The sequence below is a fragment of the Prionailurus bengalensis genome, chromosome A1 (assembly GCF_016509475.1).
Source record: "Prionailurus bengalensis isolate Pbe53 chromosome A1, Fcat_Pben_1.1_paternal_pri, whole genome shotgun sequence".
Taxonomy (NCBI): Eukaryota; Metazoa; Chordata; class Mammalia; order Carnivora; family Felidae; genus Prionailurus; species Prionailurus bengalensis.
Window position 1 is genome coordinate 1,042,701 of NC_057343.1, and position 26,829 is coordinate 1,069,529.

General features: G+C 35.4%; 1 protein-coding gene across 1 annotated transcript in view; it reads left to right on the forward strand.

Annotated features, from left to right (window-relative positions):
- ZMYM2 (zinc finger MYM-type containing 2) overlaps positions 1-26,829 on the forward strand; it is a 101,824-nt gene that overhangs the window by 17,413 nt on the left and 57,582 nt on the right. The window contains 5 exon segments of the mRNA XM_043574652.1: positions 14,393-14,894; positions 15,156-15,249; positions 19,671-19,956; positions 21,468-21,633; positions 22,368-22,580. Coding sequence (XP_043430587.1) covers positions 14,403-14,894; positions 15,156-15,249; positions 19,671-19,956; positions 21,468-21,633; positions 22,368-22,580 — 1,251 coding nt within the window. The 5' untranslated portion in view covers positions 14,393-14,402.

The following is a 26,829-nucleotide window of genomic DNA, read 5'->3' on the forward strand; positions in this document are numbered from 1 at the left end:
GGCTGGTTTCATCATTTGACTGTTGTAAATAATGTTGCTATATAAACATTGGGGTACATGTATGGCTTTGAATTAGTATTTTTGTATTTTTTGGGTAAATACCTAGTAGTGCAATTGCTGACTCGTAGGGTAGTTTTTAACTTTTTGAGGAATGTTTTGATCTTTGTCAATGTAAGCGAAAAGTGGTTTCCCTTTAGAATTTAAATTTGCATCTTATAAATATTTCATATATTTAAGAGCCACTGTATTTCTTTTTCTACTGAACTGTATTCTTTTTTTTTTTTTTTTTTTTCCCTTTATTCTCTTTGGTTGTTGGTTTTATCTTATTGACCGTAGGACCTTTTTGTCTTGATTTTTTTTTTAGGATATGAGTTGCAAATAGTGCATCATTGTGGCATTCCACCCCCCCCCCCCCCCCCCGTAAATGTCTGGTAAAATAAAGGAATGTAAAATTTATCATTTTTTTCTTTTAAGTATACAGTTCAATGGCATTAAGTATACTTACAAATGTTTTGCAAAGATCACCATTATCTATCTAGAACTTTTTCATCATCCCAAACAAAAATTTTGTACTCTTTAAACAATAATACCCAGTACCCCTTTCCCCCACTTCCTGGTGACCTCTGTTCCATCTTTTTGTCTGTATTAGTAGGCACCTCAGATAAGTAGAACCATAAAATATTTGCCCTTTTTGTGTCTGAATTAGTTCATTTATCATAATTGTTTCCAAGGTTTTCTGTGTTGTAGCATGTATCAGACTTTTTAGGGCTGAATAATGTTCTGTTGTGTGTACATTTTGTTTATCCATTCATTTGTTGACAGACTTTTGGGCAGTTTCCAGCTTTTGGCCGTTGTGAATAATGCTGGTGTGAACATTGGTTCACAAGTAATCTATATGAGTCTCAGGTTTCATTTCTTTTAGGTATATACCAGGAAGTGGAATTGACTGATCATGTTAATTCTGCATATAACTTTTTGGGGAACCCCGAACTGTTCTCCATGGTAGCTGTACCCCATTTTACATGACTCTGGCCAGCAATGCAGAAGTTTTTTTCAGAAGTATTCTAATTTTTGTGCATTTTTGCCTTGTTATTATTTATAAAAAAAGAACTCCTTCCTAATTGCTGTGAAGTGGTTATCATTTTGTTTTTTTTCCCTTATTTGTTTTAAATTGCATAAAACACATATAAAATTTACTGTCTTAACCATTTTTAAGTGTATAGTTCAGTAGTGTATAGCTCAGATATCCACATTATCACACAGCGGATCCCCTGAACTTTTTCATCTTGAAAAACTGACACTGTACTCATTAAACAATTCCCTGTGTATCCCTCTCCTAAGCCCCTGGTAACCACTCCTACTTCATATTTGTATGAATTTGGTTTGTTTAGGTATTTCATGTAAGTGTGATCATACAGAATTTTGTCTTTTTTCACTTCATGTAATATCCTCACTATTCATCCATGTCATAGCACATAATAGGTTTTCCTTTCTTTTTATGGCTGAATAATATTCCATTGTATGTGTATATACACATTTTACTTAGCTATTCATCTGCCCATGGACATTTGGTTGCCACCTCCTGGCTATTTGTGAATAGTGGTGCCATGACTGTAAATGTGCAAAAATCTCTTGGGAGATCCTGCTTTCATTTCTTTTAGATATATTTCCAGAATTGGGATTGTGGTATCATATGGTTATTCAGTTTTTAATTTTTTGAGTAACCTTTGTACTGTTTTCTATAGCTACTGCTCCTGTTTTAACCATCAATGCACAAGGCATCACATTTCTTCAACCAGCCAACCAACCAACTGACCAGTTGCCCCTCACCAACAATTACTACTTTTTGTTTGTTGTAGCCATCCTTATGGAAGTGAGATGATATCTTCTGGTTTTGATTTGCATTTCTCTAATTAATAATGTTGAGCATCTTTTCACGTGCTTATTGGTCATTTGTATATCTTTTTTTTTTTTTTTTTTGGTATATCTTTAAGATACAGAAAGTACTTAAGTCTTAAGGCCCATTTTTAAATTTTTTGTTGTTGACTTGTATGAATTGTTTATATATTCTAGATACAAATCTCTTTATCAGATGTATGAGTTGCAAATACTTTCTTTAGCATTTTTTGCACAGAAGTTCTAAATTGTTTTCAGCTTTACCAGTGAATTTTATACTTTTTTTTTTAAGTTTATTTATTTGTAGAGAGAGACAGCATGAGCAGAAGAGGGACAGAGAGAACAAGAGAGAGAGAGGGAGAATAGATCCCAAGCAGGCTCCATGCGCATTGCAGAGCCTGACCTGGGGCTTGAACCCATAACTGTGAGATCATGACCTGAGCCAAAATCAAGAGTTGGATGCTTATTTGATTGAGCTACCCAGGCGCCCCTGAATTTTATACTTTCCATATGTTTTCCTGTTATTTTTATTTTTTTTTCAATGTTTACTTATTTTTGAGAGACAGAGTGTGAGTAGGGAAGGGGCAGAGAGAGAGGGAGGCACAGAATTCAAAGCTGAGCTGTCCGCACAGAGCCCGATGCAGGGCTAAAACCCATGAACCGTGAGATCACGATCGGGCCGAAGTCGGACGCCCAACCGACTGAGCCACCCAGGCGCCCCTGTTTTCCTGTTATTATTAGTGCCCTTTTGTTTTAGATGAGAATTCTCTTTAACATGTCTTTTAAGGTCAGACTAGTGATGATGAACTCCAGCTTTTGTTAGTTTGGAAAATTCTTTATTGTCTTCAATCCTGATGGAAAACTTTACTAGGTAGAGTATTCTTGATTGTCAGTAGTTTTCTTTCAGCATAACATTTTTAATTTTGATGATGTCAAGTTTATCTAGTTTTTCTTTTATTGCCTGTGTTTTTGATGTTTTGTATCCAGGAAATCATTAACAAGTCCAAAGTCATGAAACCTTTCCTTTATTTTAAGAGTTCTATAGTTTTAGTTCTTTAAATGTAAGTCTTTGATCCATTTTGAGTTAATTTTTTATATATGGTGTAAGGGTTCTGTTGCACCTTTTTTTTTGAAATGACCTTTATCATTGATTGATCTTGGCATTCTTGTGAATTTACCTGACTATCTGGAGATTTCTTTCTCGGCTCTATTGTTTGTCATTGGCCTATATATTTGTGTTTATGTCAGTACCAAGCTGTTTTAATGTACTGTAGTAGCTTTGTAATAAGTTTTGCAATCAAAGTGTCAGACCCCTCTGGCTTTGTTCTTTTTTTTCAAGATTCTTGTCCCTTGAGATCCACATGGATTTTAGGATGACACTCTGCAAAAAAAATTTGGGTTTTGTTAGGGATTGCATTAAATCTGTAGATTGCTTTAGGTATAATATCGTCCTCTTCATGTTAATCTTTTCATCCATGAACATGGTATATCTTTCCATTTATTTGTGTCTTTAATTTTCTTTTAGCAGTGTTTTGTAGTTTTCATAATACAAGTCTTTCAACCTCCTTGGTTAATTTATTTCCATGTATTTTATTATTTTTGATGTACTGTAAATGGAATTGTTTTCTTAATTTCCTTTATGGATTGTTCATTGTTAGTGTGTAGAAATGCAACTGATTTTTCATGTTGATTTTGTGTTCTGAAACTTTGCTTATCTTTTCAAAATATAAGATTATGTCATCTGCAGAAATGATTTTACTTTTTGCTTTTCCTATTTGGATGCCTTTTATTTCTTGCTTAATTGCTCTGGCCAGAACTTCCTGTACTATGTTGAATTAAAATGGTGAGAGTAGGGGCGCCTGGGTGGCGCAGTCGGTTAAGCGTCCGACTTCACCCAGGTCACGATCTCGCGGTCTGTGAGTTTGAGCCCCGCGTCAGGCTCTGGGCTGATGGCTCAGAGCCTGGAGCCTGTTTCCGATTCTGTGTCTCCTTCTCTCTCTGCCCCTCCCCCGTTCATGCTCTGTCTCTCTGTCCCCAAAATAAATAAACGTTGAAAAAAAAATTAAAAAAAAATAAATAAAATGGTGAGAGTAGGCATCTGTGCGTTCTAATCTTAGAGGAAAGACATTCTATCTTTTACCATTGAGTGTGATGTCAGCTGTGGTTTTTTCCATATGTGGCCTTTATTATGTTGCAGAAGTTTCCTTTGTAGTGTGTTATTTCTATCATGAAAGCATGTTGTATTTTGTCACAAAACTTCTTTGCCTCAATTGGGATGATGATGTGTTTTTCCCCCCTTTTTATGTATTAATATGGTATATTATTTTGATTTTCTTACGTTGAATTACCCTTGCATTCTGGGATAAATCCCACACGGTCCTGATACATAATCTTTTTTATGCTTCTGATTTTCTCCTGTTTTGTTGGGGATTTTTGCATCTATATTCATAAGGAATATTGGTTTATGGTTTTCTTGTAATGTCTTTGTCTGGATTTGATATCAGAGTAATGCTGGCCTTGTAGAATAAATTTGGAAGTGTTCTCCCCTTCAGTTTTTTGGGGAAGAATTTGAGAGGGAGCAATGTTAATTCTTTAAATGTTTGGTAGAATTTATCAATGAAGTCATCTGTTCCTGGGCATTTCTTTGTTTGGAGATATTTGATGACTGATTTAATCTCCTTGCTTGTAGATCTGTCTAGGTTTTACATTATCTTATCCAATCTAATCTCTGCACCCAGTGTGGAGCTTGAACTCACAACCTGGAGATCAAAAGTCTACCAACTGAGCCAGCCAGCTGCCCCTAGATTTTGTATTTCTTCCTAGGGTAAGTTTTGGCAGTGTGTGTATCTAGGAATTTAGCCATTTTATCTTGGTTATCTGATTTTGTTGGCATATAATTGTTCATTGTGCTCTCTTATAATTGTTTCTATAAAATCAGTAGTGATGTCTTACTTTAATTTCTGATTTTGATAATTTGAGATTTTCTTTTGCTTCATAGTCTAGCTAAATATTTAATTTTTTCAAAGAATCACCTTTTAATTTTGTTGATGTCTCTTTTTTTTTTCTCTATCTGTGTGCTAATCTTTATTGCATTCTTTCTGCTAGGCTTGGGTTTAGCTTGCAGATTCTGATTTCTTAAAGTATAAAAGTTATTGATTTCGGATATTTTTAAATGTAGGTGTTAATAGCTGTAAGTTTTCTGCTGAGCACTGCTGTCATTGCATTCCATATTTTGATATGTTTGTTATGTTTGTGTTTTGTCTTGTAAATTATAGGAAAATACTCATAAATTAACAGTACAGTAATACTGGCTTTCTGTTGATTTATGTAGGTAATTTCACTTACATTCTTTATTTCTTATGGCTTCAATTTATTCTGTAGTGTGTTTTTATTATTGCCTAAAGGGTAGCATTTCATGCAGGTAGTAACATTTCATGCAGGTAGTAAACTCCTGCTTTTGTTCTCCTGGAAATGTCTTAATTTCTCCTTAATATTGGAGGAATTTTTTGCTGGATTTAGAATTGTTAGTTGACGTTTTGTGTTGTTGTTGATCACTTTAAATATGTCATCTCACTAGCTTCTGGCGTCCATGGTTTCTGATGAGAAATGAACTGGTAATCTAAATTATATTGAGCATTCATTGCACGTGATGAGTTCTTTCTTAAAATTATCTATCTTTGGTGTCTATAATTTGATTATTATGTGTCTTGTTGTGGATATCTTTCAGTTTATCTGACTTGGAGTTTGTTGAGCTTGTTGGATGTGTGTCATCCAGCATTTGGGGCTTTTTTTGCCATTATTTCCTCAAATATTTTTTCCTGTCCCTTTCGTTCTGTTTATGATACATATGTGGGTATGTTTGGTAATGTTTTGTAGATTCCTCAGGCTCCATTCATTTTTCTTCCCTTTTTCCCTTGCTCCTCAGACTGGATAGTTTCAGTTATTCTCTCTTCCAGCTTACTGATTCTTCTGCCTCTTAAGATCTGCTATTGATCTTCTCTAGTGAATTTTTCATTTGTTATTATATTTTTCATTTACAGAATTTTTACTTGGTTACTTAAATTTTTTTTTTTTTTAACGTTTATTTATTTTTGAGACAGAGAGAGACAGAGCATGAACGGGGGAGGGTCAGAGAGAGGGAGACACAGAATCTGAAACAGGCTCCAGGCTCTGAGCTGTCAGCACAGAGCCCGACGCGGGGCTCGAACTCTCGGACCGCGAGATCATGACCTGAGCCGAAGTCAGCCGCTTAACGGACTGAGCCACCCAGGCGCCCCACTTGGTTACTTTTTATAATTTGTATCTGTTTGTATTTTCATTTTGATTATGCATTGTTTTCACATTTCCTTTTGTTCTCTTTCAATGCTTTCCTTTAGCTCATTGAGCATATTTAAGATAGTTGATTTAATGTCTTTGACTACTTTTTCCAATGTTTGGGATTTTTCAGGGATGGTTTCTGTCAAATTCTTTTATTACTGTGAATAGGACGTACTTTTTCTGTTTCTTTGTATGTTTTACAACATTATGAGTATATTATGTGTAACTCAGGATGTCTGACTCTCCCAGTCTTCACAGATGGCTGAGTTTTTACTTGTTGAGGGATGGAGCCATTTGTTTTTTACTTTTTCTAAGTAACTTTTTATATTTCTTGTTGTCATTGAAGTTTCTGTTCCATTATTCCTGTGGTGAACTAGTGACTGGACAAAAATTTCCTTAAGTACTGGGGTGAAAAAAAAATGAGATAAAGGGTCATGTCTCATTAGATAGATGCTTTTGGGAAAGCTGCTCCTGCCTATACAGATGAAACCAGGAGAAGATCGGCTCCAGACCACCCAAACACAGTCCCAAATTTTTAGAAGTTCCTCACTGCCAGTCCTCTGACAAGCCAGACTCTCCAGGAATGCAGGATGCTAACCCCATAGCCAAGTGGGGGTGAGGAATGGGGGATGGTTGCTGGTTCATGCATTTGCTCACTTGTGAATGATCAGCGTTATCTTCCTCAGGCACTACCCTGGTGATTAATGAGTGTGTTCAGTGGGGTTTCAGGGATCTATAATTGGTTCCAGTCACTCTGTCCAGCTCAGTGGTTACTTGGGTGGAGGGACCCTTACCTAGAACTTCCCACTTTGCCATCTTGTTGATACCTGTCTTGATTTATTTTTCATATTGTACTTAAGAGGACCTATCGCTTTGTTCCTCTGAAAATTTTGTGGTGATCGGGATACTTTTTACCTTATGACACTTGAATCTTAACTACAAGTTTAACTTTACTTGTAATTTAGTCATTTCAAAACTTTATTAGGTGTTAAAAGAATTTTACCTTTTTGAGGCATTCAGTCATGATGAATCCATGCTGTTCTGTTTTTCCTTTTCTAACATTTTTTATTGTAAATTTATGTTGTCTTCATTTTATTTTACTTATTGTTTTTTTTTTTTTACATATTATTTATTTTTGAGGGAGAGAGAGCGCAAGTGGGCCACTTTGAGGTGCAGAGAGAAAGGGAGACACAATCTGAGGCAGGCTCCACGCTCTGAGCTGTCAGCACAGAGCCCGATGCGGGGCTCGAACTCACAAACCGTGAGACCATGACCTGAGCTGAGCCGAAGTTGGACGCCCAACTGACTGAGCCACCCAGGCACCCCTCTTTATTTTATTTTATATATTTTTAAATATAATTTATTGTCAAGGTAGCTAACATACAGAAGTAAAACAATTTGCTCATTGTAAAATAGCTAATTAGAATTGACTCGGTGCAGAAAAGGGCCTAATGATATAGGCTTTATATAGATAATGTAGAAGTGGTCAACTTTTAATCAGATTTAAATCAGATTTAATCAGTTCAATTTTTAATCAGATAAAAGGAGTAAATTAAGTGTTTGGTGGTTGAAAGATTCTCAGTGACATATAGAGGTGGCAAAATTTATTTATAGTCTAGGATTTGGGAACAGTTGTTATAGTTGAGTACTTACTCTGTTTTTGAGAAGTTGATTACTGCAGAGAACTAACTGTGGTAAAGAAAGTTCTATTCTCTGCTCCACTGTTTTCTTCCGAGAAGAATGAATTGGTACCTAGCAGCCAGCCACCAGAGGGAAGTCAGTTCTAGCTTTTCTGTCTTGGAAATCGTCTTGTGTTTTAGGTGTGCTAAAACCATAGAAAGGATCCAGAGAACTTCTGCATTAAAAGCCTATACATTTCATATCATAACATCAATAGATTTATACCTTATTCCTCTGAAAATTGTTACCTTGATAAGGATATTTCCTGCCTTATGGCACATGAATTGAATATTAACTGCAAATTAAAGTTCATTTGTTTTTTTAAATCCGTTTTAGCCTGGCACTTGGGCTTGGTACCTCTTTTTTTTTTTTTTTTTTTTAATTTTTAATGTTTATTTTTGAGAGAGACAGATACAGAGCATGAGAGGGGGAGGGGCAGAGAGAGAGGGAGACACAGAATCCGAAGCAGGCTCCAGGCTCTGAGCTGTCAGCACAGAGCCCAACGCGGGGCTCGAACCCATGAACTGTGAGATCATGAACTGAGCCGAAATCGGACGCCCAACCATCCGAGCCATCCAGGTGCCCCAGGCTTGATATTTCTTCTTTTGGATACTTGCATATTTTGAATATTGAGTTGGTTTTTGTGTTCCTGAATTTTTTATTAATAAGAACTGTGCTATATTATCTTATTGTTTAATATTTAATTACATACTGGATATCATGAATATTCAAATCCTGACATCTAACTTCTTGTCTGTGGTCTTGGGCAACTTAGCTTTGAAGATGATAATGATTATTTTTTTAAGTAAGCTCTAGGCCCAACGTGGGACTTACACTTACATCCCTGGGATCAAGAGTTGCATGATCAACCAGCTGAGCCAGCCAGCACCTCTTGTTTTTAGATCTGTATAAAGAAGACAAAGTGATTTCCTTCATGGATTTGCTTTAACATGAATATTTGGCTCATAACAAGCATCAAATAAATGTTAAATATTACTGGATGGATGCACTAATTTTTAAAAAATTTCATTGAGTTATGAAAATTTTGAATCAATGTTATTCAGCATATTTCAACTTTTAATACCTTCTGTAGAGTGGTAATGTTAAAAATTTTTTGATGTTTACTTAAATTTATGTGAAGGCCTTATGTGAAGGTTTCCCTTAGCATATATTATTGTTTTACCATGAAGAAGTCTTCCTTAGTGAGGAACTGTTTTAGAGTAATGGTGTATATATATTTTAGTTTTTGGAAATATTTAAAACATCTTAGAGTGTGGAATGGTAATTTGTAGATCTTTGTGAAAGGCAAGTAGTCACCCCTTACAGTTTTAGATACAATTATCCATTTTCTTTAAAGCAGATATAAATGTATCTTCTGCCATTTTTCAGTATTAGCATGTCATCCACACTGGTGCACATACAGCTCTTGCTCTCAGAGCAATGATTTTGAGACTGGTTTTGGAATTCACCTTTTATTTTTTTTTTTTTTAATTTACATTCAAATTAGCATATAGTGCAACAATGATTTCAGGAGTAGATTCCTTAGTGTCCCTTACCCATTTAGCCCATCCCCCCCCCCCAACCCCTCCAGTAACCCTCAGTTTGTTCTCCATATTTTATGAGTCTCTTCTGTTTTGTCCCCCTCTCTATTTTTATATTATTTTTGTTTCCCTTCCCTTATCTTCATCTGTTTTGTCTCTTAAAGTCCTCATATGAGTGAAGTCATATGATTTTTGTCTTTCTCTGACTAATTTCACTTAGCATAATACCCTCCAGTTCCATCCACGTAGTTGCAGATGGCAGGATTTCTTTTTGATTGCCGAGTAATACTCCCTTGTATATATAGACCACATCTTCTTTATCCATTCATCCATCGATGGACATCTGGGCTCTTTCCATACTTTGGCTATTGTTGATAGTGCTGCTATAAACATGGGGTACATGTGTCCCTTCGAAACAGCACACCTGTATCTCTTGGATAAATACCTAGTAGTGCAATTGCTGGGTCATAGGTTAGTCCTATTTTTAGTTTTTTGAAGAACCTCCACACTGTTTTCCAGAGTAGCTGCACCAGCTTGTATTCCTATGGAATTCAGCTTTATACATAGTACTTGAATTCTGATGTCTTGGAACCATGGGTAGTTTTAATGTATTGAAGTATGGCTTTATTATAGAAAAGTTAAAATCTATTTTATTTAACTCAGAAGAGGTTTTTGTCAACAGTTAAGTGAAAATACAATAGCCATTCGTATAAAATACTGTTTGTTACTACAAACATTTCATTACTATGTTAAATAGGATGTGATGCCCTCTGGAAACTAAACTTGGTTTAAGTAAGATGCTTAATGGTTAGAGAATAGCACAATATATATCAAATAAGGGATCAGAATTTTATAAGTAAAGGTTACTTAAAAATAACTCTGGTAATCAAAGTTAACATAGGGGTTTTTGCCTTCTTGCCTTTCCACAAATATTTGGGAAAACTGAGTGTATACTCTGTGCCCAGGCACTGTTTTAGACATGCAGTGAGAAGAGCAGTTAGTTATGGTCTATCCAGTGTTTTCATAAAATGGTTGATATACCCCTATTTAATGTCTATGAAAAGTGCTTAACCTGTATTCCTCTTATATCTGGTGATAATTCCTTCATCTTTAACGCTTTATCAACTTTTTTAAATTTATTTTTTATTATTTATTTATTTATTTTTTTCCCAACGTTTATTTATTTTTGGGACAGAGAGAGACAGAGCATGAACGGGGGAGGGGCAGAGAGAGAGGGAGACACAGAATCGGAAACAGGCTCCAGGCTCTGAGCCATCAGCCCAGAGCCTGACACGGGGCTCGAACTCACGGACCGCAAGATCGTGACCTGGCTGAAGTCGGACGCTTAACCGACTGTGCCACCCAGGCGCCCCTCAACTTTTTATTATTTTCTGTACTGACTCCTGTCTTCCCCATTATTTGTTTTTAAAAAACATTTATTTATTTAAATAATCTCTACACCCAATGTGGGACTCGAACTCGTCACCCCAAGATCAAGAGTCACATGTTCCTCTGATTGAACCAGCCAGGTGCCTGTTTTTTCCATTATTCATTCAGGTGCTTAGCTGCCTGAAATTCTTTTTAGATTAATGTTGACTCTTAAGTACAATTTTGTGGGACTCCTGCGTGGCTCAGTCAATTGACTGAGTCTTGATTTTGTCTCAAGTCATAATCCCAGGATCATGGAAATGAGCCCTGTGTTGGGCTCTATGCTGAGCATGGAGCCTGCTTGGGGTTCCTTCTCTCTCTCTCTCTCTCTCTCTCTTTCTTTCTTTCTTTCTTTCTTTCTTTCTTTCTTTCTTTCTTTCTTTCTCTGTCCCTCTACCTCTCTACCCCTCTGCCTCTCTCCTCTGCTTGTGTGCTCTCTCTCTCTCTCTCTAAAAAATATAAATAAATCTGAAGTGCAACTTGTTGGTCACCTCTCTTACTCAGACTCCCTGCTTCTCCCATAAGCAATGTCTATCAGTATAGTGTGATCCTTACAGAGTTTTTTTTCATGAATTTACATAAAAGTTATGTAATTTAGGAAAAATGGAATATGTGTGTGTATGGGTTTTTGGGGAATGCATAACGTTGTAGTAATAATACTCTGTTTTCTTGTAACGTTTTTTCGGTCCACAGTAATCTTACTGATCTTTTCATGTTAGTAAGATCTGCTTTTTAAAAAACCCTAATCTGTTCAGTTTTTTTCCATCTCCTGTCGTCACCTTTGTTTTCAGCTACCATCATCTCTCAGCTGGATCAATGGCCTTCTAGGTGGTTTCTTTGCCTCTAGTCTTGCCTTCTCATCCATTTTCCACATAGCAGCCCGGGAGATATATTAAAAACATAAGTGACATGTTAACCTTTTGGTGGAAACACTGCAATGTTTCAACCTGTTACAGTAAAATCCAAACTTGTGTTTAAAATTCATGATTTCTGATTGCAGGGATGTGTTTTGTTTGTTGATTCCCACTCTCCCCCCACCGCCCTCAGGTGTCCAGATCAGTGTCCTGTGCATACTAGGTTGGATGCTTTGTAAATCTTTGTTGAATGCAGTTAATGAATTAACTTGTTGTCATTGGAAGCTTGTTCTGTGCATGTTTTTATATCTCCTACAATTCTTCCCTACCTTGTTCAGCCACATTGGTCTTTATTTTATTACTTGGATTCACCAGCTTCATTGCCTTCAGGCTTGAATGTAGGAATGCCCTTCCTACAATTTTGCTACAGTGAATCTTTCTTGTCATTCCAGATTTCAGTGTAAATGTCACCTGGCCAAAGAGGTCTTCTCTGATAACTCTATTACCAATTTGTTGTTAAAAACTTTAAATTTTGCTTTAAAAACAAGTGAGAAATTGTGTTCAAAAATTAAGAAAAACACTGAAATATACAATGAACAGTTTCTCTATCCCTGTCCTTGTTACTCCATCTGCCAAAGTGATATGTATAGTAGTGTCATCTTCATTGTTTCAGAAGCTCTTTATAGCAAAATAAGCAAGTGGCAGCATATATGAAGTAGTAAATGTTCTTAAACCATCCGTTTTGTTTTTTATTTTTTTAAACCGGGCTAAATGACTTTATTAGAGAAAGAGGATTACAAAAGACTCAAGAGTTGGCCTTGGGGCTCTTGAACCAGTCTTTTAAGACTTGTACAACCACTGTTTTCTCACCATCTCAGAAAACCTACTTTATGAAAATTAGGCTACCATGTATAAACCACTTCAAATTCCCGTCCACCTTGTCTCCAAACTAACCTATACCCCCCCGTCCCTTTTTTTTAACCTACAATCTATATCCACCCTTTATCCTCTGCCTGTTCTATATTTTCTTTCCTGTTTAGTCACTGAAACTGAGGTGATTGATGTTCAAGATTAGTGACCTCATCTTCTCCCATTGCTCAAGAACTTACCTTCTTTCTTTTCTGGCTCTTCACTGTTAACTCTTTGCAGTCTCTTTGGCTTCAGCATAGCCCTGCATATTTATCAGGAGCTCAGAAAATAATAGGTTGAATACAGCAGAGTAATGAAGAGTTTGGACTACTGAGTTATAAAGACCTGGGTATGCATTTTAGCTGTGTGACTTTGGCAGGTTAATTAGCATCTCCAAGACATAAATTCTTCTTCATTAAAATGGGACAGAAATTATAACTATATCAAGTGTTATATTGAAGATATAACTAGGAAGTGTAGTGTGTATATTTCCTGTGGCCATTGTAACAAATTACCATAACCTTGGTGGCTTAAAACAATAGAAAATTTTTGCTCTCATAATTCTGGAGGTCAGAAGTTGGAAATCAGTGACACAGGGATCAAATCAATGTGTCAGCAGGGCCAGGCTTCCTCTGGAAGCTTTGGCAGAGAATCCATTCCTTGCCTCTTCTACATTCTGGTGACTGCCAACATCCCTTGGCTGCATCACTTCAGTCTCTGATCTGCCTCTATGCCTGTAATTTCCTTCTACCTCCCTTTGCAAACTGGTGCATTTAGGGCCCACCTAGCTAATCTGTTTCTAAATTCTTGACCTTAATCATATCTGCAAAGACCCTTTTACCATGTAAGGTAACATTTACAGGTTCCAGGGATTGGGATCTGATATCTTTGGGGGCCATTATTCAGCCTGATACATGGATATAAAGCATACAGCAATAGTGCCTGGCAAATAAGGATTTAAGCTTTCTGGATAAGGTCAACAAGGATTTCAGATTCTCAGAAGGATTCAATTATATAGTTGTAAGGGGGCCAGGGAATATGAAAAAAAAGGGATTAAAAAAAGATGAGGCAAGGGAAGTTAGGGATTAGATCATGTCACCTTATTCAATACAGTAGATACATAGGATAAATGTATAGACAAGGGATTTTTATTGCCAGGTTTTTGTTATTTTCCTGCTCAAACGTATATTGAAGGATTTATCCATGTTTCCAATGGTAAAGTTTATAGCTTAAATAGTATGGTAGAAAGGAGGTGGTGGAAGTGGGAATATACTACATATCATTACTGAAAATTGGAGGATTACCTTTTTATATGGCAAGAGGTTCCCATGGAAACTATATGAAATTTAGTGAATGACATCATAGAATGGATACCAAATTTTTCCTTTATTTAATAAGAATTGTCATTTAGAATAAAAAAGAAAATTACCTTTAAAAAGTTCTTTCAGGGGTGCTTTGGGTGGCTCATTGGGGCGTCTGACTCTTGATTTTGGCTCAGGTCATGATCTCATGGTTTGTAAGGCTGAGCCCCACGTCAGGCTCTGCATGGACAGTGCTGAACGTGCTTGGGATTGTCTCTCCCCGCCCCCCGCTCCCCCCCCCCCCCCCACTCCGCCCGCCGTGCTTACATGTGCTCACATCCTATCTCAAAATAAACACATAAACTTTAAAAATAAAAACCAAATAAATAAATAAATCTTTCAGTTAGAATAACAAAAGATTATACTGACATTTGTTTTCTTTTTCTTCTTTCCATCTCCTTGACAGGTTTTTTGGCATGGACACAGGTTCAGTGGGAGGATTAGAATTGACTGATCAGACTCCTGTTTTATTAGGGAGTACGGCCATGGCAACTAGTCTCACCAATGTAGGAAATTCATTTAGTGGTCCACCTAATCCTTTAGTTTCTAGATCTAATAAATTTCAAAACTCTTCAGTGGAAGATGATGATGATGTTGTTTTTATCGAACCCGTACAACCTCCCCCACCTTCTGCACCAGTGGTAGCTGATCAAAGGACTGTAACATTTACATCATCAAAAAATGAAGAACTACAAGGAAATGATTCCAAAATTCTTCCATCCTCAAAAGAGTTGGCTTCTCAGAAGGGAAGTGTAAGTGAGACAATTGTCATTGATGATGAAGAGGACATGGAAACAAATCAAGGGCAAGAGAAAAATTCCTCCAATTTTATTGAACGGAGACCTCCTGAATCTAAAAACAGAACCAATGATGTGGATTTCTCCACTTCCAGTTTTTCAAGAAGTAAGGTAAATGCAGGAATGGGTAATAGTGGTATCACCACAGAACCAGACTCTGAAATTCAGATTGCTAATGTTACAACCTTAGAAACAGGTGTAAGCTCTGTGAATGATGGCCAATTAGAAAATACTGACGGGCGAGATATGAACTTAATGATTACACATGTAACATCACTGCAGAATACCAACTTGGGAGATGTCTCTAACGGACTGCAGTCAAGTAATTTTGGTGTTAATATACAAACATACACCCCATCTTTAACTTCACAGACCAAGACTGGAGTAGGACCTTTTAATCCTGGTAGAATGAATGTGGCAGGAGACGTATTTCAGAATGGAGAATCTGCAACTCATCATAATCCTGGTAAGCAGTACGTGATCTACCCCATGTAAATGAATTTATTTGTTTGCTCCTTTTTTATTGTAGTAATTGGTACTACCTCGGTTAGTTTACTCATGTAAGATAAGTTAATTCTATTGACTTGTAAGTTTGAAATTTTAGCTAATAAGAGATGTAAAACCATGTATTTCTCTGCAGATTATTAGAAAATCACAGAAATTTATGTCTAAAGGATTGGAGAAAAATGCCTTTTACATTAACTACCACTGAAGTCTAACAGTTTGGCATCTTACTTGTCATGTAATTACTTTTTGCTAATACAATTTTAGTTCTGTCTAGTAGTGATGTGTAAATAGTGAAAAAAAGATAAACACACTTATGTAACAACCTCGTATTGTATAATAGGCACATTTAGATTTGTTTTTACTTTACTTGTGTTTAATTTTGACTCTTATCTGATTTTAATTTTTTCTTACTAGCATTTTATATTTTAATATTTGAAGGCTGGTAAATTTTGCAAGTATCTGAAAAATTTTTCTTTAGACAGTTTTGCTCTGTGAAAACATTAAAAAGAGAAGTTACAAGAACTCTGGCTTTTTGATGATCATGTCTTTGTATGTCCCTTTATCTTTCACCTCTGCCCCTAAACCTTTATATGTCTGTCTTTCTCATATATCCTTCTTTCTGTTTCTCTCATTTTTTCATCCTTTTAGGCTTATTAGCAACTTTATCAGCCTAGAAATTGTGGAGAATAATAAAGAATGACTAAAGCTTAGTGTAGAATGCTATAAAATGCTGGTCATTTTTCCTTTTTACTTATTTTTTTTGGTTATGAGTGATGTTTAATTGTTGAAGAATGTTTGGAAAATCTGTAATTAAATCCCTGATAGTGTTTTATTAACTGAAGATTACCGCATCAGTCCTTTGAGTGGTTTTCTTTCAGTCTTTTTCCTTTGCATTATCACTTGGTTGACATGCAACTCTGAATAATTTTGCTTCCTGTTTTTTTCCCATTTTAATATTATGTTGTATTTTCTCATACCAATAACATTTATATACAAGCTTTAATGACTGCATAGTGGATATGGATATATCATTCCCATATTTGGTGTTTACAGTTTCCCATATTTTGCTATTATAGATTTATGATGAACATCTTTGTTCAAATTTCTCATTATTTCTTTAGAGTATATTTCTAGAAATGAAGTTACAAGGCCAAACGATATCACTGTCCCTATCCTTCCAAAGACTTTTGGTTGAAAAAAAAAAAATCTGTCTGGTTTATAATGACTTTGGAAGAAATAATGTTCCTTACTATTCAATTTGTAAAATATCTCATGCCTTCTAAGACCCTTTCCCTCTATGTGTGTATATGTATTTTCGTAGGCGAGTCTGGGTATGGGCATGTGTCTGTGAGTTTGTATGAGCATTTTAAAGTTGTAGAAATATATTGTCATATTGCCGTCCAGAAAAGTCTTACAAACTTACACGTCAGCTGTCTATATGTTAGTTTCTTTCTCATTGTAACTTTCAGGCTCAAATAAAAGTTTAAGATGCTAATGCTCAAATTAATTTGAAAATAACTATTTTGTCTTTATTGTAATTATAAATATTTTAAAAACATAAGAGTATGAGGAAGGAAATAATCTCACCATCGAGAGTAGTACATTTAATTCTAACCTGAGATCATGGTTTAGGTATTGTTTTGTAAACTCTTTCCTCCTACTACCCCTTTAAATACCTAACAAAACATCTTGAACTTTGGACCATATCAAGTCTATATGTTTGATTTATTCTCTATTTAGCTTGGTTCCAGTTTTCACTATTTAAGTAACTCTTAAGGATATTTTTATGCCTGTATCTTGAAATACTTATTTCTTTAGGGATATTGTTGAGTCAAAGGGGCATATCATTGTAAGAATTGTGTTTCTGGGGGTGCCTGGCTGGCTCAGTTGTATAGTGTGTTACTCTTGATCTTGGGGTTATTGGTTCAAGCCCCATTTTGGATGTAGAGATTACTTAAGAAAAATAAAAAATAAAAAATCTTAAAAAAAAAAAACCCAATTGTGTTCCTTTTTACTCAAGCTCTTATACAAGGGAATGTATACTACTTATCAGAAAAAAAACTGAACAGATATACCTTTTGGCTCTTTTGTTTCTGAATTAGCTCTTGTTAAATGTGCTGTTTTTATTAGTAATAGGGAGTTATAAAATCTTGGCTGTTTATACTAGCTGTCAGACTAATTGTGATTTGGGCAAATTAAACTGCTGCCCCCTGATGTCCTTTGAATAAAATAGGTTTAGACAAAACTTACCTTCCTAAAAATATTTTCATGTTGGAGGATGTGAAAATTTGGTAGCAGAAATATATAAGAACTGAAAAATAGATAAATGGAGACATATTATTTATACAGGGTCTAAAACTAAATTAGAAAAATGCCTTTTTTTTTTTTCAAAATCAAGTTAATAGATGCCCTTAAATTTAACTCATTTCTTTAAGAATATGTTCAAGTGATAAACCTACAAAATTGAGCATATGTTCAAATACAAGTTTTGATTGGAGGGCCTTCATAAGGTGGAATTTTCAATTAGTGACTACAGTTGGCTCTTAAAAACATAGTAAGGGTTAAGAGTGTCAACTTCCCCTCTCTCCCCACCCCCCATGCACTTGAAAATCCATATATAATTTTTTGACTCCTCCAAAACATAACTACTAGTAGCCTTCGGGTTTTGTTTTGTTTTGTTTTGTTTTTAACTAGTAGTCTACTGTTGACTGGAAGCCTTACTGATAACAGCATGTATTTTCTGTATGATATGTATTATATACTGTATTCTTATAGTAAACTAAGCTAGAGAAAAGAATGTTATTAAGAAAATCATAAAAAAATACTCTTATAATACTGTACTATAAAAAAATCTGCATATAAGTGGACTCACTTAGTTCAAACCCATGTTGTTCAAGAGCCAACTGTATTTTCTTTGTAGTCATTAATATTTGTATCTATTTATTAAAACTGGTCTATTACCCTGATCATAGCAGAATAACAGGATTCCAGAATGCACTGTTTATTCAACGTATGAAGTATAATTTTGTGGAGAGGGGTATTACGGACTAAGGTAAAATTTCAGTAGCAGTGTTATGTAGCCCCTTGAAATAATTATATTGATGGACTGGGTCGGAACCAGGAAATCTCCCTCTTCAAGGTTTTGAAAATAAAGAAGTTTCCCTGAGCTCTAGATAAATTTGTACTTCCTGTGGAAGGAAAAAGACCATTGTTTTTCATATAGAAGGGTAACTTTTTATGTATGGAAGTTGAAAATTTGGAATAACCTAGAAAAGAAAAAAATTACTAGAGACAATAGTAGAATTTAGAAATGGTGGCCTGTAAAGTTTCAAAAGGAAAAAAGGTTATGGTATTGATAGTGTAGTGAGAGATCTGTGGAGCAGTAACTAGTGTAGTAAGCAGGAGACTTTCTGCTAAGTACCAGCTTAAGAGAGAGAAAATAAACTCTGCACTCTACTGTTAATGTTGCACATATCTTTTAGTTCTGTGCTATGCTGAAACCGTTTGCAGTGAGACCGTAATAATGATGTTGGATGAGTCACTATACGTTGGCTTATCATTTCTGTGTAACACTCTAATTTCTTTGGTATTATGTGGTCTATTTAGAGGCCATGGAACTAAACATGGGAAAAGCTGTTTTTATTTTTAAAAATGTTTATTTGAGAGAGAGAGAGAGAGAGCCCGCGCGCATGCGTGCAGGTACATGAGTGGGGAGAAGCAGAGAGAGATGGGGAGAGAGAGAATCCCAAGCAGGCTCCACGCTCAGTGCGGAGCCCTACGTGGGGCTCTGTCTCAGGATTGTGAGATCATGATCTGAGCTGAAATCAAGAGTTGGATGCTTAAGCAACTGAGCCACCCAGGCACCTTGGAAAAAGCTGTTTTTGAAAAGGTGTTTTGAATATAATCATATATACAGTTTATCAGACCTGTATTATATTTGTCAAGTGTTTGGCCAAAATTTTATTATAACTTTCATTATCAACTTTTATGTTTATGTATGTGTTCCTTACTTAAAGGAATATTCTGTAAATTCTTGTTTAATCAATAATGGCTAATATTTTTTAATGCTTCCTCTATGCTACTTACTATGTTTTATTGCATGTATTATCTTATTTAATGTTACCATTCCTATGAGGTTGGTACCATTTCCAGTTTAGAGAAGAGTTAGGTACAGAGTTTAACTTTCCAGTTTAGTAGGTGGAGTCTGAATGTCAACTAGGCATTCTTAGTCCTTGGGTTTTTACCTCTCTGCTACATTGCTGCCTTATTAATGTCTTAAACTTGTACAGGATGGGAAGTTAAAACTGTTTCTTTGATAGAGATCCCAATGTGTATAAATACCTGTTTCATTTATTCTTCCTTGTGCATTTTGTTTTTAAGATTCTTGGATTTCCCAGTCAGCTTCATTTCCTCGTAATCAGAAACAACCAGGGGTGGATTCTTTATCACCAGTGGCCTCACTTCCTAAACAAATTTTCCAGCCTTCTGCACAGCAACAACCCACTAAACCAGTTAAAGTCACTTGTGCAAACTGTAAAAAACCTTTACAGAAGGGACAGACGGCTTATCAGCGAAAAGGATCAGCTCATCTCTTTTGTTCTACCACCTGCCTTTCTTCCTTCTCTCACAAGCCTGCTCCAAAGAAACTTTGTGTTATGTGTAAAAAGTAAGGTTTACCTTTCTCTCCTTCTTTTTTTTTTTTAAATGAAGTACAGTTGATACACAGTGTTACATTAGTTTCAGGTGTACAATATAGTGATTGGACAAGTCTCTAAGTTATGCTGTGCTCACCACAAGTGTAGGTAAGGTTTACCTTTCAGCATAATTCCATGTGGTTGAATATTGGTAGTATATAATTTTAGGAAAATTCTGAGTCTTAGAGGCAAATTATGATGTTTGGAAAATTGGTAAGCTAGTTGTTTGAATCTTAAAGCAAAACTCAGATTTGCAGTAGCTTTGGAGGATTACCTACTACCTCTGGGTGGCTGATGATTAAAAGGCTTCTTATTTGGGGTTGATTTAGATACCAGGCCCTTGTAATTAATTTTGGCTCTAATCTCCATTGAACTCCTTGAATTTGTCAAAATGCATGTTTATTTGCATTATTAATTATTAGAATTCTAGCCAGATAAAATTGTTTTGCAATTTATATCACATTAAAATAGGTCAAATTTTGTACTATCTTCATATTAAGATTATTTTAAATTGGCAAGTCTTTGGATTTTATGTTTTTATGTTAGTTTTGAACATTCAGTCATTACAATGCCCAGTGTTTTAAGACACAAGTAGCAGTTTTTGGATAGCTTTGGGGAGAGACAGTTCTGTCTTACATTACTTTTTAGGTCTTGCTTCACTAGTTAAAAATAGTGGAACATGGTATATTATGTGCACGGTCGAACCAGGTGGGCTTTCCTTCTGTGCCATCTCTTGGAGCGGCCCAAATTTGGGAAGATAGTTTAGATCTTAGAACTTTGGAAAGGTTCTCTGTACAAGTTTAATAAATGCAAGTATTGGAACGGTTACATAGTTTTTAGATTGCTTTACAGCAGTAGACTTTTACATACTGTAGTATAGGATCTTGAAATTCAGAATTTCATTAAAGGAAAACTTCACAGGTCATCACTTTTGTTTCCTACCATTTCGAATTGCATTACAGAGCTGTACAGAATGGTAGGTGGGGTCCTTTTGGGTTATGGCTCTAGGGGTGTACCTAAATAAGTTCATATATCCTCTCTAGAATATATGTCACATTTCTGTGACCTAGATTGCTCCAAGTTTTCTACTTACCTATGGGAAAGGAATTGACTAGGTGTTATAAGTTTGTATCTCAGGAAATTAGGTTTTGATGTTAAACTCCATATATAAATAATAACAACTGATTTTTTTTACTTTTATTTTTTAAAGTGTTTCCAATGTCTGAAAGCCTTGTTAAGGAGTTTGAAGATAAATTGGGTACTGACAAAGATTTAATAGTATGAAATCATTTTGGTTCCTTATCTTCTGTGTTCACATTTTATTGCCAAGAGTTTTTAAATAGTAAACGTGATTTAATGGATCTAAAAATGGTGTTTGATTCCCAGGGTAAAATATGTGGAAATTAGAAATGTTAATTATTGCTCTTACGTTTGATTTTTTTTTAAATACAAGTTGACTTTAAGCTGTTCACTTACTTTTCAGAGATATAACTACGATGAAAGGAACTATTGTCGCTCAAGTGGATTCAAGCGAATCCTTCCAGGAATTCTGTAGTACATCTTGTTTGTCTCTCTATGAAGACAAACAGAATCCTACTAAAGGAGCTCTAAATAAATCAAGATGTACAATTTGTGGTAAACTAACAGAGGTTTGTATTTTTGTGCCTTCTCTCTTAGTTCTAATTCATGGGAATATTCTTAGCTTTATTTAATAGTTACGACGTCATCAGTATATAGTTCTTTAAAAGTGGAGATGTATATTCCATTATGTAATCCCTGTGGGAGAATGATTTAGGAAATTTTAAAATATAATACTTTTTCCCTGAGGTTTGCAGCATGTAGAGACAAAACCATAGTGTTTAAATATACAGACTTGACTCGAAACTACCATGCTTAAGAAAGAGAACAAATGGAGGAAATATCTTTAATAACTTAACATTATTCATATGGTATTAAAGTTTTTGCATTTGATTATATTAAAAGAAACCTGTGTATTATACATACCTCATCTGAATTATTTATAACATTGGTTTTCTCCTACCTTTCTAGAGCAGTGTATTTTATTTATAGTTCCTTTTGGATTTGTCTAAAGTTTTCCAGTCTCTTTGTTTTAGAAGTTTTATCCAAACTGGGTTGTTTCCTATCATTTTTAGATCTCTCTAGAGAAGTTCGTAGTGATGTCGCTAATGCTGACCCCTCTGCCATAAGTGTATTTATTGTGTGTATAAAAATAGGTTCAAAGAATCACGAACGGTACTTTGTCTTTCTTTTTCCCTAAATAAGCCTTCCACAGAAAAATTATTGAGGCATTTTCTATTGGAGCACCTTGTTATTTAGCTACTTGTGATACTCATTTATTTTTTAAAATTTTGTTTGTTTTTAGATTCGCCATGAAGTTAGCTTTAAAAATATGACTCATAAGCTGTGCAGTGACCACTGCTTTAATAGATACAGAATGGCCAATGGTTTAATAATGAATTGCTGTGAACAGTGTGGAGAGTACCTGCCCAGCAAAGGTGCTGGAAATAATGTCCTGGTGATTGATGGTCAGCAGAAAAGATTTTGCTGTCAAAGCTGTGTCAGTGAATACAAACAGGTAACTCATGATCTAATCAAAACTGGCCATTCTTTTGAATATGTTTTAAATTGCTATAATAGCTTTATTTTAGCAGCATTTATTTATACTCTAGATTTATCCTGGAATCTCATTTAATTCCATTGTTATCTTCATCTCTTGGAGATAACATATCTCAAATGAATACTGATATATGTAAATTACTAGAAATTGTGATTTTACATATAATGGTAAATGCTAGCAGAATGATTACTCTTTTGAAATATTACATATGTATTTTTTGCTGGGGCGCCGGGGTAACTCAGTTGGTTAAGTGTCCGACTCTTGGTTTCGGCTCAGGTCATGATCTCACAGTTTGTGAATTTGAGCCCTGTATAGGGCTTTGCGCTGGCTGTGCAGGGCCTGATTGGGATTTTCCCTCTCTCTCTGTCTCTCTCTCTCTCTCTGTCTCTCTCTCTGTCTCTCTCTCTGTCTGTCTCTCTCTGTCTCTCTCTCTGTCTCTGTCTCTCTCTCTCTCTGTCTCTCTCTCTCTCTCTCTGTCTCTCTCTCTGTCTCTGTCTCTCTCTCTGTCTCTCTCTCTCTCTCTCTGCTCCTCTCCTGTTCACATTGTCTCTGTCTCTTTCAAAATCAATAAACTAAAAAAAAAAAATATTTTTGGGGCGTTGGAGGAGAGGTGTTGCAAATATGATTTTTCAAAAAGCTTTGTTTAAGAAGATTTATATTTCAATTTTAAGGTCTTTTGATGTAGTTTGTTTTTGAATATATTCAAAAGTAAAATGTACATTAAAATATATGTTCAGAGAAAACCAGCTCCTGTTTCTATCTTCTTTTGGTTCCTACCTATCTTTTATAGGTATCAGTTTTTCAGTTTTTATTCTTTTATAGTTTCTCTTCTTTATGAAGAATTAAGAAAGTATGTAATTCATTCTTCATTTCTCTTTTTCCTATACAAAAGGCAACATATTGTATGTACTACGCTTCTCTTCAATGTTTCATTTCACAGCGTATTTTGGAAATCATTGTCTATCAATGATATATGGACTTTCCTCTCTTCTGTTTTTTAATGGCTGTTCAAGTTAAATTTTCAGGAAAACTATGAGCTGGTTATTCAAAACATTAAAAATAAATTGTATAAACATAGATAAATTTATATTAGTCTTAGGGCTGCCGTAACAAAATGCCAGACTAGAGGGCTCAAACAAATTTCTTTTGTCATAGTTCTGGAGTCTAGGAGTTCAAGTATCAAACCTTTATGGGTTGGTTTCTGGTGAGTCTGCTCTTTGAGGATTGTAGATAGCCTCCTCTTTGTGGTTTCCTCACATGGTCTTTCCTCTTTACAAAAGGGTGGTGTAGGGAGGGGAGGGGAAGGGATCTCTGGTCTCTCTTCCTCTGCTCATAAGGATCTTTGTGTCCTGTATGATTAGGCTCGCAATCTTAGGACTTATTTAACCTTAACTGCCCCCTTAAAGGCCCTATTTTAAATATGATCGCATTGGGAGTAGGGCTTAAAGATACGAATTTTATGGTGCCTGGGTGGTTCAGTCAGTTAAGAATCGACCTTTGGCTCAAGTCATGATCTCATGGTTCGTGAATTCCAGTCCTGCACTGGGGAGCTAAAGCCCTGCTTCTCTCTGTCTCTGTCTCTGTCTCTCTCTGTCTCTCTCTGTCTCTCTCTCTCTCTCTCTCTCCCTCTCTCCCTCCCTCCCTTCCCCCCCCCCCCCCCCCCCCCGCCTCTTGCTCACTTGTGCCCTCTCGTTCTTTAAAAAAAAAAAAAAAAGATGAATTTTGGGGGAACACAATTCAAACCTCAACAATATTGAAAATAAAAGAAGTACACAAAACCTATTACTTCCTAATTAGTTTAATGTATTTTAATGTTATTTGTATTCTTAAGGTTATTTGTGTCTTATGTTTATACAATGGACATTTTACAAATAATGGTGTGCTTCTGTGTGTCTCTTTCCAGTTTCATGTTTGGTTTTATTTTGTAGCTGAAATTAGCCATAGTGGGAGTGTTTTCATGACAAATGTTGCCAATTATGGGGTCTCCCTTAATCTAAGAGCTAGTGGTTAACCATGTCCCAGACAGCACTGGGCTATATAATAGTTTATTTGATCACTTTGCTATTGGATGGTCTTCAGGTTATTTCTGGTACTTTGCTATTATAAATAGCAGGTGGTGAATAACCTGATGTATTTTCTCTGTATTTGTGGAGGTATGGTTTTAGGGTAGACTCTTAGAAGCTGGCTGCTTGCCAAAGGAGTGCATATGTTAGTTAGTTGGACATGTTAAATTCCCTTCTGTTGTAATTGTGCCAGTTTGTATCTCTCTTAGTAGTGTATGTTGAGTGCCTGTGTCTCCACTCCCTCTCCAACAGAGTATTAACACATAATTTTGATTGGGAAAGATGGTATGTTGATATAGCTTTAATTCATATTCCTTTTATTAGGAATGATGAGCACTTTTTCATATTTCAGAGCTACTTGTCTTTCCTTTTCTGTGAACTGTTTATCTTTTACACATTTTTTCTTTGGGTTTTGATCTTCTCTGTTTTTTCCATTAAATTGAACATTTATTTTAATGAGCAAAATGCATTTGTAGTTTGTTTACAAACAATTGCCCCTACCATGTTGCAAGTATTGTCCTAGTTGCTGGAAATAGTATAGTGGAAAGTAAACATAGATCCTGCTTTCATAGGATTTTCATTTGAGGTGGCATACTTCAAATTCATTAGTGTAAGGATCAGACTAATTATAATCTTCCAAGACCTCCCTGTCATGTTTGATGTTGATGATTATGTTGCATTTATTATCTTCTGATACATGGAAGGTTTGGTTAAGAGTGCTAGCTTTAGTTAGTTGGCCTGTGTTAAAATCCTGGCCCCACCAGTCATCTATGTCCTGGGCAAATTATTTAATTATTTAACCTCCTTTGTGTCTTGCCTCATTTCACCATGTGTAAAGTTGTGGAAGTAGCAATCCCTGTTGCATAGTGTTATTAAAACGTGAAATCTGGGCCTCCTTGATTTTTAAGATCCTACTTCAAGAAACTGAACGTTACCAATTCAGCCCCTTTGTGTCCTCTCCCAGTGACTTTTCCCTTCTACCTCTTTAAAGATAGCCACTGTCTTTGACTTCTAACATGGTTTGACTTTTTATAAAGTTTATTAAGTAATGATATCCTACCATGTTATAAATAACTGTGTTTGGATGCTTATAAAAATTTTTGCCGTGTAAAATTTTTATTTTTTTAATTTGGTTTTAAGAATCTTTTTTTAAAGTTTATTTATTTATTTTGAGAGAGATAGAGAGTGAGCAGGGAGGGGCAGAGTGAGAGGGAGAGAGAAAATCCCAAGCAGGCCCCACTCATCCTGGAGCCCCAACTTGGGGCTCAATCTCAATGATTGTGAGATCATGACCTGAGCCACCCAGACACCCGTAATGTAAAATTTTTAATTATTTTCAAATTTAACAGTTTTTTTTCTTTTTATTGTTTCTGGATTTTGTTTCACATACTTTCCTTACTCCCAGACTATAAAGGAATGCTTTTCTTATTTTCTTTCTAATGTTTGCAAGCCTTCATTTTAATATTTAAATCTTTAATGCATGTAAGGGAATTTATTCTGGTATATTGTTAAATTATGGGTCAAATATTTTTTCCATCCAAATGACTGTCATTGAGAATCAGCATCTTTATGTCAAAATATCCCATTATAGAACAAGGGATTTCATTCTGTTAGATCAGTTCTTACTAAACTTATTCATAAATACTTTATCTTTTTGTTACTATTTTAAATGAGGTTTTCTCTTCCATTATTGTGTGTGTATATGTATATGTACATATATGTAGGTACATATATGTATGCCTACATATATTTTTAAATTGATTTTAAATAGCTGCTGTCTAACTAAATCATCATTATTGGTTGATTTTCTTGGATTTTTGACTAAGTCATCATATCATCTGCAAGTAGAGAAAGTTTAGATCTTCCTTTACATTTCTTATTCCCATTATTATTTTGTCTTGCATAATGGCTTTCCTAATAACTCCAGTAGAGTTATAAAGAGTGGAAGTATCTTTTTGTTTTTCCAGTGGGAATGCCTTTGGTATTTCCTCATTAAATTATTTGGCTTTAGGGTTGAGGTCAATATATATTAAATATATTAAAGAAGTACCCACTGATTTTTGTTTTATTAAGTATTTCACCGAAAATGAATGTTGAGTTTTGAAGGTTTTCAGTGTCTATGGAAGTGTTATGTGATTTCTTCC